Below are 17,111 nucleotides of genomic sequence, written 5' to 3' on the forward strand. Positions count from 1 at the left end.
GTGACCACTGTTCTACAGCACAATAATCTTCCATAAGGTGACACTTTTGCAGAAGTAATAGGATATTTGAGAAGCAAAATGCAAAATTGCAAATGGAATAGATCTAGTCTCAAACACCTGCAAATGATATTAAAGACAAAAGGTAATAAACTATAAATATAAAATAGATAGCAATATAATAAAATTAAATATAAAATATAATATATAAGATAAATAATAATAGAATATAAATATAAAAGATAATAAAATAAGGCAGTCATGAAAAGATAACATCCTTTGATATGTATGTAGTATATGCTTACAGAATATATTGAACATTATCATGGGGAAGTTGGAAATTATGGAAACCTTTCCTTCAAGCACAGACCCTCGTAAACTCTCAGTTTAGCAGGATAATTTGTATTCATACAATTTTATATTCCTATTTCCCCACCTAAAACTACTTCATAAGCCTTTGACATGTTATTAAATGGGGCTTCCAAAAATCATGATTTTAAATGGCAGCCTGAAAGTCTAACATCCAGCTGTCACATTTTTATAAGGCCTTGATATCTTAAGAGACCAGTGGAAAACCCAGCAAGGATAACTCAAAGTTTGGAGAATGAGTAATGATTACTCAGTTTAACATGAAACCTAAAATAAGAATGGCTGCAGGCATACCTAATTATAGATCTCAAAAGATGAATAAGGGCCTCAATTGAATCACCTCGAGGGAGGGTAGATACTTGGAAACATGCAGGGACGACAGCTGGGATATGTTTTCATTGTAAAGTTAATGCATGTTTAGAAAAGCATTTTTTAAAGTAGGGCTAAGATATCTGAAAAGTCTTAATTCTTCTGGATATGTTTCTGAAACACAAAATAGAAGTACTGCACACCTAGACAAAGGAAAGCAAGTTGAAACCTACTGTAATCGTTATTGAAGACAAAAAAAAAAAGCTATTGATTGAGATCACACCGAAGCGCTGCTGAGGTGTTCCTTGTAGATTGCCTGCCTGAAGAGAAACAGAAATTAAGTGTGAATACAATGGTTCCTCCTGCTTGAAAATAACAAAAATATTTATAGCAATGTGATGACAAAGATAATACATTGAATATAAGAACATGGAAATGAATTTTGTAGTTGTGTAGGCTTTTTGCCAAAAAGTGTACCATTTGCAATTCTGACCTTCCTTCACTTACTGTTATGAGTGAAAAATACCACACTCATACTGTTTCATGATAATTTTTTATTATTATGAAAGTAATTTATTTTCTTCCAACTTAGAGATGGAAAGAACCAAAGAGTAGAATATTAAATTTTTAACATTTTTAAATTGCCTAAATTCCAAAAATGTAATTATTTTGTAGAATTAGCAAATTATAAGCATTTATTTTAATCTAACAAGTTGTACATAGTCCTTCGAATTCCCTGAATTTGTTGAGAGATAGAGTGTGTGTTTGTGTGCATGCAAGCCTGTGCATAATTTGTTCCTTAAAACTATTCTTGGAATTTATTCTGTGAGGATTGCTTTCTGTGAGATAAAACATTTTAATAAAAGATCCTTCAATAAGGGTAGTGGGTAAATTAAAATTCTACAGTGGTGTGCAAGGTGCAATTATGAATCCCTTTATAAGAATATCATTTTATTTATAAAAACAGTAAGTTATTAGGTCAGATGTAACTTTAGTTACAGCTTGGTTAGAGTCTACCATTGAAAGACAACAGCAGACTTCTTGAGCTCCTGTCCTGGTTTTGAATAGAGAGAATCTCAACAAAATTATACAAATAGCCAAGGTGAATATGACCAAACTAGTTTTTTGGTTTTTTTTTTAACATACTGAGATCTTAAAATTATCTTTTTTTTACTGTGTTACCCTTTTTACAATAGATTAGTGATAACTGTGAACCCTTTAAAATGGAAAGTGCCTCTCACGTGATACATTATTGCAAACTAGCTGTTTAAAGAATAGGAAGAATGTCAAATAGGGGACTCATTAACATGAAATGGACATTTAAAGTTCCCCTTTAAGTATAACGTGCCTCTCTTGACTCAGGGGCATTTCCATCTGATAGGTGATACCACTATAGAAGATGGCTCTAGAATATGGCAAAGACGCTGGGATGTACGTGTTCATGTGTGCTGATGGGGGACTATGTTTCATGAGATTGCACTGCCCACCTTGTTGGAGCCTCTTTCTCTCTCGCTCACTCTGAGGAAGGTGGAGACTATGTTGGGATAGCCCACATGACAAAGACCTAAGGGGAGCCTCTAGGACTGAGGGCAGCTTTTAGGCACAGCCTGTAAGAAACTGAAGCCTGTAGTCCTACAGTCATAAGAAACTGAATTCTACCAACAACCGGAGTGAATTTGGAAGTGGATCCTTCCCAAAGGGATCTGAGATGAGGCTTTAGCTTGGCAGAAACTATGTTTGCAGCCTTGTGAGACCCTAAGCAAAGGACCCAGTGAAGCCATGCCAGAATCCTCCCATAGAAACTGTGAGACAATCAATGTGTTGTTTTAAACCCTCGAGTTTGTGGTAATATCGTTTGTCAAAGATGATATACTTACCTAGAAAACAATGGTGATGGGTCAGTATTTCTAAGGATGGTGTGAAAAGAATATTGATAATGATTTTTGTTAATTTGGGGGGCAGGTAATTAGGTTTATATATTTATTATTGATAATGGTTTTTAAAAATACATCCTCAGAGCATTCTTCTGTTGAGAATTAGATGTTCCTAAAATAGGTGATTGAGAAAGGAGGTCTTTAAGTGGACAGAAGGAAATGAGTAGAGGCCACGGTAAATCTTCATATAAGAGTTATATGACCTTGGTTTCTCAGTTTTGTTTGTTGTTGTTGTTGTTGTTGTTTAATTTGCTTAATATTTAAAATGAGAATTGAAAAATGAGCAGTGATTTAGTGACATGGAGAACATCGCTCACCTTTAGTTACGTGTTGGGAGGGGTGGCCTGACTATAGGTAGCAATCTGAAAAGAAAGATAAAGAACAGAAAAAGAGAATAAAGGGGACTTAAAATAATTGCCGTAACAAGAAAGAGGATGATGAAGAGATAGAGGGAATGAGGTTTTTGAAGGGAGATTGATGTGTTTTTATTTTGAGATGGAGAGACTTGAGCACATTTAAGATTTGCTTTGAGAACAGTTGAAAGAGAGAGAGAAGGAATGACTGATAATATAAGGTTCATAAGAGACTGAGAGAGAGAGAGAGAGTCCAGTGTACACTTGGATATACGAAAGGCAGATGAAGGAATGACATCACATCTGATTTGGCCGGACAGGAGCTGGAAGGTGTAAGTTTCTAGCTTTCTCTGTGAAATAGGCATCCACATTTCTGGAAGATTTGAAGAGGGGATTGGTTACACATTTGAGAATAAAATCTTTGGAAGAAAGTACTGAGAAGAGGGGACCATCAGTTTAAGAGTAAAACCTCCTAAGATTGCTGGGAGTAAAGAGAGCCCAACTGAGTTAGTGTTTATATATTTGGTGGAACATCTTTCCTCTCTTCCATGACTTTCTGCAGCAGCGCCTTCGCCACATTGGGTTTCATCATGGAGAAAACAGGTAATCAAGTTAATCCAAGGCTGGAGTTTTGCCAGATGGTTGAAGAATAAAAGACAGGGACTTTCAGGAGTTTCATTTATTGGCAATAGCAGTATTCAAATAGAGCAATCTTAGAAGCAGAGCAGGATAAAAAGGGAAGTAAAGACATTAGAGGGCTGATGAATTGGAAGAAAGTCAAAAGGTGAGTAATCTAAAGGTCCTGATGAGATGGAGCAGGGGTTGTAAACTACAGCCCACAGGCCAAATCTGGCCCTGTTTTTGTGCTGCCTGCAGCTTAAAAAAAGCTTTTAACATTGTTAGATGGTTAAAAAATATGTCAAAGGTGGATATTTTGAGACATGTAAGAATAGTAAGAAATTCAAGCTTCAATGTCTATAAAAAAAAGTGTTATGTATCTAACATAGCCATGCCCATGTGTTTACATATTGTCTCCAGCTGTTTTTGCACTACCAAGGCAGGGTTGAGGAGTTGCCACAGAGACCCTATGGGTGCAAAACCCAAAATTCTTGACCTCTGAGAGGCCAGAAGGATTAGAAATCGAAGATTGAGAAATTAATCTTGGAGTAGAGGAATTTTTGCTTAGAGGATGTTTACAGAATTAATGCTCTTGAAAATAGAGCAGTCTGGTAGTAAAAATACCCAAGCTGTAACCATAAGATTGCTGCTTAGGGAGAAGCAAATCATTGGTGATTAAGGGTCAAGGAATTGAAAGTGTTGCTGGGTAAGTCATTCATTTGAATACTGAAGTTACTTGAAAGCCATGAGCTCATGCCATGGTCTTCGATGGAAGATTGGAGGTAACAAAGAGGTTGTAGCAGCATCAATGAGGAGAGAGTGGTTAATTCAAAAGTGGTTTTTCAGAAAAGAATGAGGAGTTGCCTTGGGGCAGGGTGGGGATTGAAGATGATGTGGTCTGTGGCTGCTGTCTCAGCTTCAAGACCAGAGTGGCAGAAACCCGAGTAATCCTGTCGGGGGAGGAAGAGATGAATTTTGAAGCTTTGTTCTCATTAAGGTCTTGGTCAGTGCCAAAAGGAAGCAAAGAATACTTTCTAGACCAGATCTTTATGATGTAAGGAATTTATGTTAGTGTCAAAGCGCATTTTAAATGATCATCTTACTTATATTCAGAACAGAGCATGATGATTTAAGATGTTTTTCTTCTCAAAATTTCTCTATATTAGGCATACCTTGACTGATTGTATTCTAAAAAAAATTTTGTAAGTTCACATAGTTATACCTAATATTTTAATCGTTAATTTTTAAACTGCTTTACTGAGGTATAAATGACATAAGAAAATATTTAAGTTGTATGATTTGATAAGTTTTGAAACATATGTACATTTATGAAACTATCACTGTAATCGAGATAGTGAATATACCCATCACTCCTAAAAGTTCTTTTATTTTTAATTATTAGTATATTACTATAATGTCTTATAAAACTTAACCTGATTTTAGCTTGAAGTGTTTGATATATTTTCTTTCATTCATTCGTTCTATCATTCTTCAGTCAGTGAGTACACTGAGATGAACACGTTAAAGTGAGTATACGCCCAGGCTGTTAGGGGCAATGTCATCCTAGCAAGGAGTATAAATTTGGTCAGAATAAATATCATTATCCCAACTTGTAAGTAATGGATATTTCTTTTTGTAAATCTCTGAATGAGCTTATTTTCACAAAGAAACACATCCCTATAATAAATGAAGTTAATATAAAGCTTTTATAAAATATTTTGCTCTGCAGATTTAATTGTTCAGCGTAATTTTCAAAAGCATTTTATACTCTTAAGTTCTGACCTTGTTGAAATGTGTTGTAGACTGTTCCTTTGTTGATTGTGGGATATTAGCTGTCTTATTCTGAGAGGCTAGGCTGTCTTTCTGCAAAGGCCACCCATTTCATTAGTGGGAATGGAGAAGTATTGGGTTGCCTGGTACCCACATCTCTTCAACAGTACGCAGGAAACACTCCATATCTACAGCACTGCCTCTGAACATATGGAACATTAGGAAAGACACAAAAGTTAAGTTATTTAAATCCTGAAAAATCAATTATTTGTAATGTTGTTTCTAAAAGTACCTGATGAGATAGTTCTTAAGAAAAAAAAAATTTTAATCCATTGTTCGAATGGGGAAAAAAAAAAAACCTAACATATTTATAGACCTTCATGCAGATCTTTTCATAACCCAAAAAACTGAAATAGAGGAACTTATTTAAATATCTTAATAGGTAATGTTGATATAAAAACAATATAGAAAAATATGGAAATCTTTGTATTACTAAAGCTTTGAATATAATCATTTCAGTTTTAAAATACTATTTTACTTAAGTTTACTTATTATAACTATTGCCATTACAGATGCTAGAAAATGATGCTCAGAAAAAGTTAATATTTTGGTCAAGGGTACCCAGCTACATAATATTAAAGCCGGGTTTAAAATATGCCTCTTTCCTCTGACTATAGGTCTGAAAAAAATTCTTCCATTTAAAAACGTAGCAATAGATAATTGTAGATGGTTGAAACATAAGAAATTAGTGTTTAGCATTACACATTATAATTTAATTATGTTCAGCCTTTATTTTCTTAGTAATTACGTCTTCTTAACTTTTGGACTTGTAATAAAAATTCAGAGTTATTACAATGAAAGAAATAGATTTTTGAGGAGAAAGCTGTCCAGGCAGAGGAAATAGCAAGTGCAAAGTCCTTGAACTGAGAGTGTGCTTAGGCAGGTTGGAAAGGACCCAGACATCAGGGAGGTTCCGGCAGAGTGAGGGAGGAGGAGGGTAGATCAGGTGAATGACACAGCAGGGCCAAGGCAGGAAGGACCTCACGAACCACTGCAAGGATTTGACTTTTATTCTAACTGATACGAAGCAGAAAAATATTAGGGGGGAGAACCTAGACAGTTCCATTTACTGGGATGGGAGAAGCAGGTTGGCAGGTTCAGGAGGTGAAGGGTGAGCAGACACCAGTAGTTCTGCTTTGAACATATTAAGGTTAAAAAAAAAAAGTGTATTAAACACACAAGTGGAAATATCTAGAAGACAATTGGATATACAGATCTGTTTGAATTTAGTGGAGGGGAGGAGGGGTTGAGTTTACTGATGTAAATTTGGACCCTCAGCACATAGATATGCAAAGGCATGGTCTTGGGTGAGATTATTAGAGGATGTCCCAGTAGGAGAAGTGGAACCTCTAGAGGAGATATATATATATATATATATATATATATATATATATATATCCATATATATATATATGGATTTGTTATAGGAATTTAATCTGATGCATTTGTGGAAGCTGTTCATAAGTCTCTTTAAAGTGGTTGCCCTTGTGTCTGATGCTGGGCTTTGAAGTACGCAGGGCAGGCAGTGAGAAGAGAAGAGGATGCAGACTGGGAGAGGAATTACAGGCTGGAACCCAGAAGAATGAACTGGACCCCAGTAAGGAAAGACTGAAACCCCAGCCAGCAGTTGTTGCCTCTGACCTTGATGCCATGGGCATCCAGCTTAGTCACGGAGTTAAATGCAGGCACCAGGAGATAGGCAAGCTGAAGGAGTTTCCTGGGAAAGTGGAAGAGTTGCAGATACAAATATAGGAAAATATGTATGTTACACAATGACTGCTCTTCCCTTCCACCCTCCAGGTCTCCCAAGAGTTTCCCATTTGGCTCAGCCTAAATGGAAATAGGCAAGGGAGGGAATTCTGGGAAAGGCAGCTCAGCTTGGCCAAGTTGACATATTGCAGATCCACCAGTGGGGGTGGGTATAGGTAGAGAAGAGATGAGGTTGTAGGTTTGAATACTGTGACACTCAAAACGTTAGAGTTCAGGAATCTGAAGGTTTCTAGGAAGTATCCTTAAATGCAGAGGGCATGTCCCTCTTCACTATTCTGAATTATTTTTGGCTACAAAGAGGATGTGATGCCTGGAACTTGGATTGTGAGATAGAGGCCACCTGTTAAGGATAAATAAGCGTCAAGATAGAAAATGCTCATGTTAGTTATTCGTTATTTGGTTTCTTGTTCTGCCATACCAGCCCTGGACCTACCCCTGGACTGTGTTTACAAGAGGGAGAAGTAAAATTTGTCGCATTTAAACCACTGTTGTTTTGTGTTTTCCACCACCTGCAACCAAACCTAATTCAAACTGATACAGTGCATTCAAGAGAAAATGAGAGGCCAACACATGAAGACAGACTATAGACAAGATTTTGGAGGAATTTAACCATAAATTGGATCTTAAAAATGGGTCTCTAGTTGGAGGATTAGTGAGGGTGGGGGAGAGTTTTTCTTCCACCAGGGAAAGATTTTTTTTTTTAAATATGGGAAGAGTTACTCTATTTTCTGTACGATTTGGGATTATCTAATAAAGAGATATTATTTATCCTATAGAAAAGGATTAAATTGGTGCAAGGAACTGTGAACTGAAAAATAGGAACAACAGAAAATTCTAGGGGAAACATTTAAGTTGTCTGCTCATTCAGAGTTGGGGAAATTATATTTGAATTATTCTCTTACCATATAGAGGTTAATATTGTTATAGTTAAAAACTATAGGAAATAGCATTCTGGGAGTTCAAGCAAATTAGCATAATTTTTAATCAGGCAATCAAGAAAAAATGGGTGATATGCCATGTTTTTAGCACTGTAAAGCTTACTTGATTGAAAATAATTGGTAAAGTAGTCTTTTTATTTTAAAACGTACATCGGTCAGGAAATCTTTCATTTGATTTTCACCTTTATTTGCAACACACATTGTTGTTTCTTGTATTTTAGTCCTGGAAAAAGCTTATCAACCTTATTGTAAGAATATGATGTACCAATTAGCTTTTCATGCTTAGCTATTAAATTTCAATCAAAGTGTACAATTTTTATTGAAATTCAACTTCTATACCTTTCTTACAATAATAAGTGATCCATCTTCAGATCATTAAGCAATTTATTAAATGTCTTCTGCAATTAATTTCAGAACTCTATGCACACACACCAGTTTATCCTTGAAAACACGCTAATTTCTTAGTCTTGTCTAATACAAAGTGAAATTCTAGCTTGAAATATTCTTTTTGTTTAGATCTCTGGGGAAAAGACATGGTTTTATTTGGTTATATTGTTTTGGCAAGCAAATAGAGTGAGACTGGGATTTAGCTGCTGTCCATATTTTTGTATTATTTATTACCTATTATAAACATAGGATTATATAAAGATATATTTCCATGCAATGATATCATTGTCCCATTGTGATAGTAATATTAGAGATGCTTTAGGTATTAGAAACAATAGTCATAAAATCAGGGATAATTACATTAAGAGTTTTCCGAACTATTACATTTTCAGCTGAGTTTGCTGAATTTTAATCAGCATGTTTTCACAAGAGATATTTTCCTGTTTATTGCCTTTGTTTCTGTCACAAGTGTGGTCATCTTTTCAAAATTCTAAGCCTCTTGTTAAGAAATAGTTTCTAAACAGAAGTCTTAGTGTTTTTAAATTAAATGTTTTATCAAGGACATTTAAATTATTTTTCCTGACCTCTCAAGACCCATTGTATCAGTCATTAAAAATGGCTATGTTCAGAATATAAAGTGTCACATGATCATTGGATAAAGCACGTTCTTTATTTTGTGTTAGGAAACAAAGCGTGAGCATGAATAGGCTTGAAATGTGGTTTCGTTTACAATTCAAAGCATGTAGTACCAGTCTTGGCCTCCAAATGGTGCTAGTGTTATGTACAGGGACAGAACAAGCCAGAACTACCTGGTAATGCAAAATAACCACTCGTACTGCCCATCAAAAACCATCCCAATAATGAAACAACAGATTCAAATAAAAAGGCACTGTACCTGAAACCCTGCCTTATTTAAAATCTGGCTCATTCAAAGTAATAATTTTGCCAAATCACTTGTGGAAATTATAGTAAAGCTAAAGAAAAGATGACCTGAAATAATGAGTTTAGATTTCTTGTTTCATCTTTGGGATCTCACCAGTGGGTTCAGCATCACGTTCTTTTTTCTATGTATTGTTTTCTCTCTTCTATAGATGGTTATGTGGAATGCTGTTAAGGAAAGGAAGTCCTTCGGGGAAAAGAGGCTTCATAGGACTCCTGCCAGGTTTTTCTTTAGTCATTGTGATTCCTTTGAAGTCTAAAATTCACTATCATAGCCAAAATGTGATTTATTTTAAATATTCTGATTTTTTCTGTCAGATCCTTCACAACTTTAAAGTTGGTGTTTGTTTCCATTTATTGTAATGTAAAACAGGTACATTCATTGAGTTGATGGCAGCTTTATGTGATATATAAAGTTTTATATCCATCTGCCAACTGTATGACAGTGGACGATACTATAAAATATTACGAAGCACTTGGCCTTTTTGCTTAGTTTCTTGCCAGCTGACTAATGGAGAGTTGCACTGGCTTTATCTAAATCCTTCTTTTTTATTCTTTCATAATGGGATACAATTGTTTTCTTCATCTTATGCTTAGATATTGGCCATTCATCCTCTGTAGAGTCAAAGTGAACAATTGAAAAAAGGATCCAAATAATTAACAGGAAGAAACTACTTTTCTCTTTCTACGTCGCTTAAGCCATATGGGTGCCTTCCACATATCACAAGCTCAGATACTTATTGAGTAACTTACTCCATGTCACCTGGTTTGGGTCTGGCTTGAGCAGCGGTAGTTAAACAACAAGGGAGATCATAGAGAAGATCAAAGAGGACTCAAGACTTGACATCAAGAAAAGTTGAAAAAATATTACATTGAAGTATCACTTTCCTTCCTTCCTTTCTTCCTTCCTTCCTTCCTTCAGTCCTTCCTTCCTTCCTTTGTCTTTAAAGTCAGTAATCCAGAAACAGATCTTGAAAAAATTAGATCACTTCTTGCCAGGAAGACAGAAAATATAGGTAGTCTTAAATTCTAGAAGGAGGTTCAAGAAGCCAGTGGATGGATAACTTCTTTACTGCCATTTATGGCACTTATTATTGGTCTCATCCTGAGTCCATTTCTTAAGTGGACTGAATATAAAATGTTTTCTTTTGTTTAGGTGCATTAGTGGTAACATTTGAAAATATTTGAATCTTTTGGACAAAATAATATAAACATCAGTAACTATTTGTAAGTGATTTATTACCCTTCAATCCTTTCTTGGCAACTTATTCTCCAGCAGCCGTAACTAGAAGTACGTGTGTTTGTGCGTGTGTGTGCGTGCGCATATGTATGCATGTATATATATTTCCGCAAATAACTATTATTACCTGACAGTTTTTCTTAAAATATCTATTTCTTATATAAGTACTGCACTTTGCAATATAGAATAAAGATTATTCATAGAAAAAAACTGTTTGCCTCAATTCCCTTAGACTTTGGCTCCTAAGTAATTTTGCCTACTGTGTTTAGCTCCAGTGTCATGCCTAATTACCAAGCTAAGAAGATCCTAACCACACCTAACAGCTCACAAAGGCCAGTATCTGGTCAACTAAACAAATACTAGACTCCGTGCAGCTGGACACTCTAACCTGAGACGGAATGAACAGGGCGTGCACTGCCACCTGACCCAGCCTCGGACGGAGGGTTTTATCTGGTGAGTTTGATCTCCACCGTAGGGGCTGGTTGTCAGCTGAAGCACCAACTGCCTTGAAAGGTTTTTTATTTTAAAACTATATATGCTTCCTTATTAACGTTTATTAAAGATAGGTTCCTGTTACTGTGATAATTGGAAGAGTCATTATGAAGCCATAGCTAAATAATATTCTCCAAGGTGACAGGTGTGATGGCTGGAACACAATGTCTGGGCCTTGGTGTAAGATGGCAGTTCCATGGCTTAGCAGTATTTCACCTCAGGCAAGTTTCTGAACATCTGTGTCCCAGACTCTTCTTACGTGTAAACAGCAATAAATGGGGTTTCTATTGCATGGGGCTGTTGTCTGGGTTGAACTGGATTGTGTGTGAATGTGCCTTGCACAGTGCCTAGTATATAGAAAACAACAAATTAACATTTTTATTATTACTATTATAGTAATCATTATTTTGACTCTAATTGGAATTGATTTGAAGTACAGTGCTAGGTGTTAAGGATTCTAATCTCATAACATGATTGTTACCATCAGTTCTACCAATAAGTCATAAATACATGTTAAAACAGGCATATAAATCAATAAATTACAATGCATTAGGGAAGTTTCTGTTACATTTTTCTGAGACAACTAGTTGGATCTCTACCTTTTAAAGGAATTCTCTGTAACCCATAAGAAGGGTATTTAGGGAAACCTCTCAGGACCTACAAATTAAAGGATTTCTAGAGTTAATGACACACATAATAATTTCATTTTGCCATTTAAAGAGCATAAGAAATAACACTGCTCTTGGATGAAAATCAATTAAAGCTGATACCTGCTTCAGAATGCTTCTGCTTTTCTTTATTATCAAGGACCCAAATGAAAATTAGGAAAAACCTAGTGTAAGACACTAATAACTCAAAATTCTATAAAATGTACATTTTGCTCAAATTCTGTCTTTTTTTTTTAATAATAGCTGGTCAAAATGGAAAAATGAAAGGCCAGTTTATTGAATTATTAGCTATCTAAATTATGACATCAGAATGGCATCAGCCAAACTGCTTTCAGGCCGGTGACTGGACTGGATCCTGGCCGGTACCAACTGCTGGGGTGCCATTCTCTGAACTACTCTCCAACACATACAGATGAGGAATAATGTAGTTGTTTCTTTTCCCTCATCCTCTTGATCACTGACTATGGGAAATAGTGAATCCAGACTTGCTTCCTCACAGATCTGTGTGTCATCTGAATGGCCTGATGACTGGTAAACACATCCACAGTCTTGGTCGTAAAACCCATCAGAAGTGGTGGCAGCAGCAGCAGCAATAGCTGGTCCTGTTGGGGGGGCATTTGAGATGCTGCAGATGGCAGGGCTGGCAGGAGCGGAAGAAGGGTTGGTGAGCCTGAGATGCATGCTTGCTGTAAACAAAATCTATCTTTAGTTCTAGAAGAGGATCATCATCATCATTGCTGTTGTGATACGCTGGTTATCAGTGGTTTTAATCCTAGTGTTCTTGAGATGCCATGCTATTTGCTCACCTATAAACACTGTTTATGACATCGGTTTTGTGTGCAGTGTTCAACTGGGAAAGCTGAGGGCATATCCCATCTCATTCTAAAAGTGACATAGGGAATCTCACTACCTTTTACTTATCCCTCAACTATGCACTTCTCTCTGTGTCTGTATTAGTAACTTCTGCGGAAATAAGCTTCAGAGGCAGGTAGGAAGGAATACAATGTCAGTGACTTACTGATGCTGTATGATTTCCCCAAGAGCCCGTTTCCCAAAGCACAGTAAGTGAAGTGTGTGCATTTAGTTAGTAGAGACCATGTCTGCTGTGGTAACAAACAAACCAAATGGCTTAACATAACATGTTTAGTTCCTGCTTACATAAAGTTCACCGTGGGTCTAGGTAACCTTCCAGGGCCACTGTCCTCAGTGAGGCCATTCAGTAATCCAAGACGCTTCAATCTCATACGCTTCGCCATTTCAGTTTTGTTGCAGAAAGGACTTGAGAGAGAATTGCTGAGGATGCACATCTCTTCTGCTCACATCTGTTTGGTCATAAATTGTCGAATGGCCTAACATAACTGCCAAGGGGCTGGGAAGTACAGGCCCCCATATTTATCTCCCATCTTCCTGGGTAGGAAGGAAAGAAAGGATGGAAATTCCCAAGGGCATTAGTAAGCACTGTGTGCCGTAGTATGTGAGATAATTTTAAGTGGTACGAAGAGAAACTTTTACAATTTTTGCTTGTCTTCAACATGTATTTGAAAAACACAAGTAGCACATTGTCCCCATGAGGTTTGGCTTCATTTTATATAAATCTAAACTTTAATTGTAGATACTACGCTATTATGATAAAAATGGTGAAAGTGACAAAGATGTCTAATGTTTTAATAACACTGACCTAAAAGAACTCCTATAAAACTCAAACTTTGGTACTTACAACTGTAGGCACACTGGGAGTACAAGCTGGGGGCACTAGAATTTGCTCTATTCAGCAGAGACCCTGGATAATTGAGGATCAGATCGCCGTGGACCACGTGCTGGGAAGGATTGTTTCAGAGGCCAGTTGCTCTTCTGCTGTTAAAACTGGGGAGCCAGGCACAGAACCCACCATGGGGCAGCCCGGAACGCCTGATGAGTACTCAGTTCCCCATGTTTTTCTCACTGCCATGTTGTGACCCTAACTACAAAGGGTGAGTGTTTTGGAATAAGACATTTAAGCTGCCAGGCAGTACCTCCAGAAAGAACTGCCATCTACCTTCTCACTGGCTTTCCATGTTGTTCAAACTGGTAGTCTCACTCCTCTCAGATAAAATATAGTAATAGCAACAGTTACTATTGCTAGACTCAAAGCTCTTCCATTTACTAAAGCTCTTCATTCACTGTTGGTGGTAAAGTCAGTTTTGTTATTTAAAAAAATTTTCCATTTCCATGTTTTCCAAGGGTGCCTAGAAATCTCTCCCAAGGAGGGTGACTTTGCAGTCTTGATTTGTCTATATTTGTCTATAATATTTTCGCTTTGTATGTGATTATTAATAGAAGACTCTTTTACTTTTAAAAATGTCTTGTTTGGATGATAAATTATGTGGTGATTCTGCTCTTGAGAATTCTTCTTCGTTCTATTTTATGATGTGAATGACTGATTTGGTCCCAAAGACTTTTCATTCCGTTGCTAGTGGCTAGGGCCACACGGGGGTAGCTGAGACTACGATTCGTTCCGAATGTTTAGTATTTTTAATAGTCATTTTGGGGGGCCATCATCTCTATGTTCTGTACAGAGTAGAGAGACAGGTAGAAGACGTATGGAGGCGTCAGAGGGAATAAGCAGTGACGTTGATGGCTGAGGGATAAACCAAAGCACATGCTTGAGGAACCCAAAGGAGCTCATTATTCTAGCATGTTCTTCAAAATGCCCTAACCGAATCTGAAGGATGGCATGTGAAACTGAAGATGAAATTTGATATGTAGCTGTATGTGTATAACTAGCATTCATAACATCTGTTACCCCATCAACGTTTAACGGTGTGAATTCCGTATCATAATGAAATGGTTGTAATGTCTTACATTGCCTCAGTTCCGTAATAGGGTTAGGACAGACACTGTACAGTCTTCAGTGGAATTTCAGTTGCATGAGTGTCACCATGTATTTGCAGTAAAAGTTATATGCATCACATTGACTTGTCCTGGAATCCTACCCTTAGATAACACATTTAAAAGCTGCTATTTGCTTTCTAGTTATTTCTATTCTGGGAGAAAGTAAAAGAGGATTCCAAAGGTACATTATAGCACACTGAGAACAACTTTTTTGTCTGTAGCTCATCAGAATGGCTTTTAAAATATGCAAGCACCTTCAGAGACCACCCCAGGTTAAAAGTATCTAAACATTTCGTGTTGCTTTACTGTTAAATAATGTTTGGAGTTTGTTATCTTTTGTAGACCATGAAAATCTAATTATTTATAATATCCAGTGGCATTTACATTTTGCTAAATATACTCTGCTTGCAATAGAAAATATCATGCTTAGGAAAACAGGGAGAGAATGCCTGGCTCTATATTTGCTTACGTGTAATGCAAAATATCAGGGTAAACTGTGTTATCTTTTTGTTATAACTACATGATTTTAAAAACATAATTCTCAAGAAGTGTCCTTAATCATTACCATGTAAAATGCAGAATGAGAAAAAGTTATAGTTGAAATCCTTTGTTTACTATTTAATTTTGAACTAGCAAATCAAATACCCATTCAAGTTTATTGGTATCTTAAAATAATACCATTCATTTACACGCCAACAGCTACAGAGTGTTTGGTTTCGTTTTTTTGAGATTGATTGAAAGTAGATTGTAAAGTTGACCTATTGTGTTAAGCTTACTTACACAAACACGGTGTCTCGGAAAATAAACTCGGAAAGTGCAGAGCAGTTGAATCCCAAGGTGTTTTACATCCTGAGCTTTCTAATATCCGCTTTACTGGGAGCTGTCCCGGAGAGAATCTCAACTTTACCGTAGTTAACCTTATGGAGGAGAAAATCACCTCAAAAGTTAATTATTCCCAAATTTGAGGTGGAATTTATGACTTACTTATAAAAAAAAGAATTTGCTTGTAACTGATTTGAAGAATTTGCCTTCACAAAACAATTTGTTAGTTTTACATTTTTTCAAGCTCCAGAAACACTTTCCTTACAGAAGTTGAAAATGGCATTTCCACGATGTAATCAATAGAAAAAGCCATAAATGTGAGAAAAAATACAGCTTCAGTGGAAACCCTGAAAAAAATCAATTTGGGTACCTGATGGTGACACACAGATTGTTTAAAGTGAACCTGTATTTATTCAAGGGTTAATCTTGATGAGTGAGCATTTAAAAGCCCTTCCTGACACTCCATCCTCTTCTGCTATATATTCTTAAGTAATCAACCTATTGTATATCATGCTCCCTCCTGCTTCCCCCCTTTCCCATCAAAACTCGGACTTTTCTCCTGTCGCTGAGTGACACGGGGCCAGGAATACTGGGAGGGCGGGCGGGTGGGACCAGGGCACGTGGACCAGCAACACTTCCTAGAAACAGCAAGTACGCTCAACCCTGTCTGAACTTTCGCTGTAAACACAGCTCGGCTCGCTGACAGAGCGGCATCCCTGCTGGGTGGCTCCTGCAACTCCTGGAGGGAATGGCACTTCTTGTTTTTAATTAGCAAGGTGAAAGGTGAATTAAAACTAGCTATTCGGCAAGTCAGTACAAGAGGCTGACTTCTGAGGGGCTTCCGCGAGCCAGGAGAGAAGAGCTGTACGGGTGGAAGGCAGTGCGTGTGCTCGGGTTTTGGGTGTTTGGTTTTTTGTTTTTTTTTTCTTCCCCTGAATGAACCGCTTGCAGAAGTGACTACAAAAATACAGGTTCTTCCTGAATCTACCGGCATAGTTACTGAAGAGAGCTCTAGACAGGACATGGCTCAGAAGACTCACTCCTTGGAATGTCCCCTTGCTCCCGGCTTATAAACAACTGTCCTGGGGAAAAGCAGGTTTTACAGATCCAGATACAGCCTGACAAATGGCACTTTGGAACTGTGCTTTCTGATGACAGCGCCTTCGATTTCTGACAAAGCCTCTCGCATGCTGCCCCTGGAGGGGAGTCCGAAGTAAAACTCACCCCGCCTGGACGTGAGGATCGCAGTGCAGCATGGCATCGGCGGGGCACCTTGTCACCTGGCTCCTGTGGGGCTGCGTACTGGAGCTCTGGACAGGGGGTCACACAGCCGAGACCCCGCACCCCCGGTTACGCCTGTCACATAAAGGTAGGTCACCTTTTCAGATCCTTTTGTTAAAAAAAAATGAGAAAAGAATGAAAGTCCTTTAACCTAGATCTTTAGTCTTTACAGACCCTTAAAACGTACCTGAAAAAAAATTATTGCAACACTAACCTGAGGTTCTAAGTACCTCTAGTGGATAGGTCATACTTAGCACAGCTGAAAATAGTGTAAAATCACAGGCCAACTTAGA

The 17,111-nt window shown here is 37.3% G+C and overlaps 1 protein-coding gene across 1 annotated transcript in view; it reads left to right on the forward strand.

Annotated features, from left to right (window-relative positions):
* Positions 1 to 16,186: 16,186 nt before the first annotated feature.
* SEMA3E (semaphorin 3E) overlaps positions 16,187 to 17,111 on the forward strand; it is a 226,225-nt gene continuing 225,300 nt past the window's right edge. Inside the window, 1 exon segment of the mRNA XM_032484106.1 lies at positions 16,187 to 16,906. Within this exon segment, the coding sequence (XP_032339997.1) occupies positions 16,792 to 16,906 (115 nt within the window). The 5' untranslated portion in view covers positions 16,187 to 16,791.

Source organism: Camelus ferus, chromosome 7 (assembly GCF_009834535.1).
Source record: "Camelus ferus isolate YT-003-E chromosome 7, BCGSAC_Cfer_1.0, whole genome shotgun sequence".
Taxonomy (NCBI): domain Eukaryota; kingdom Metazoa; phylum Chordata; class Mammalia; order Artiodactyla; family Camelidae; genus Camelus; species Camelus ferus.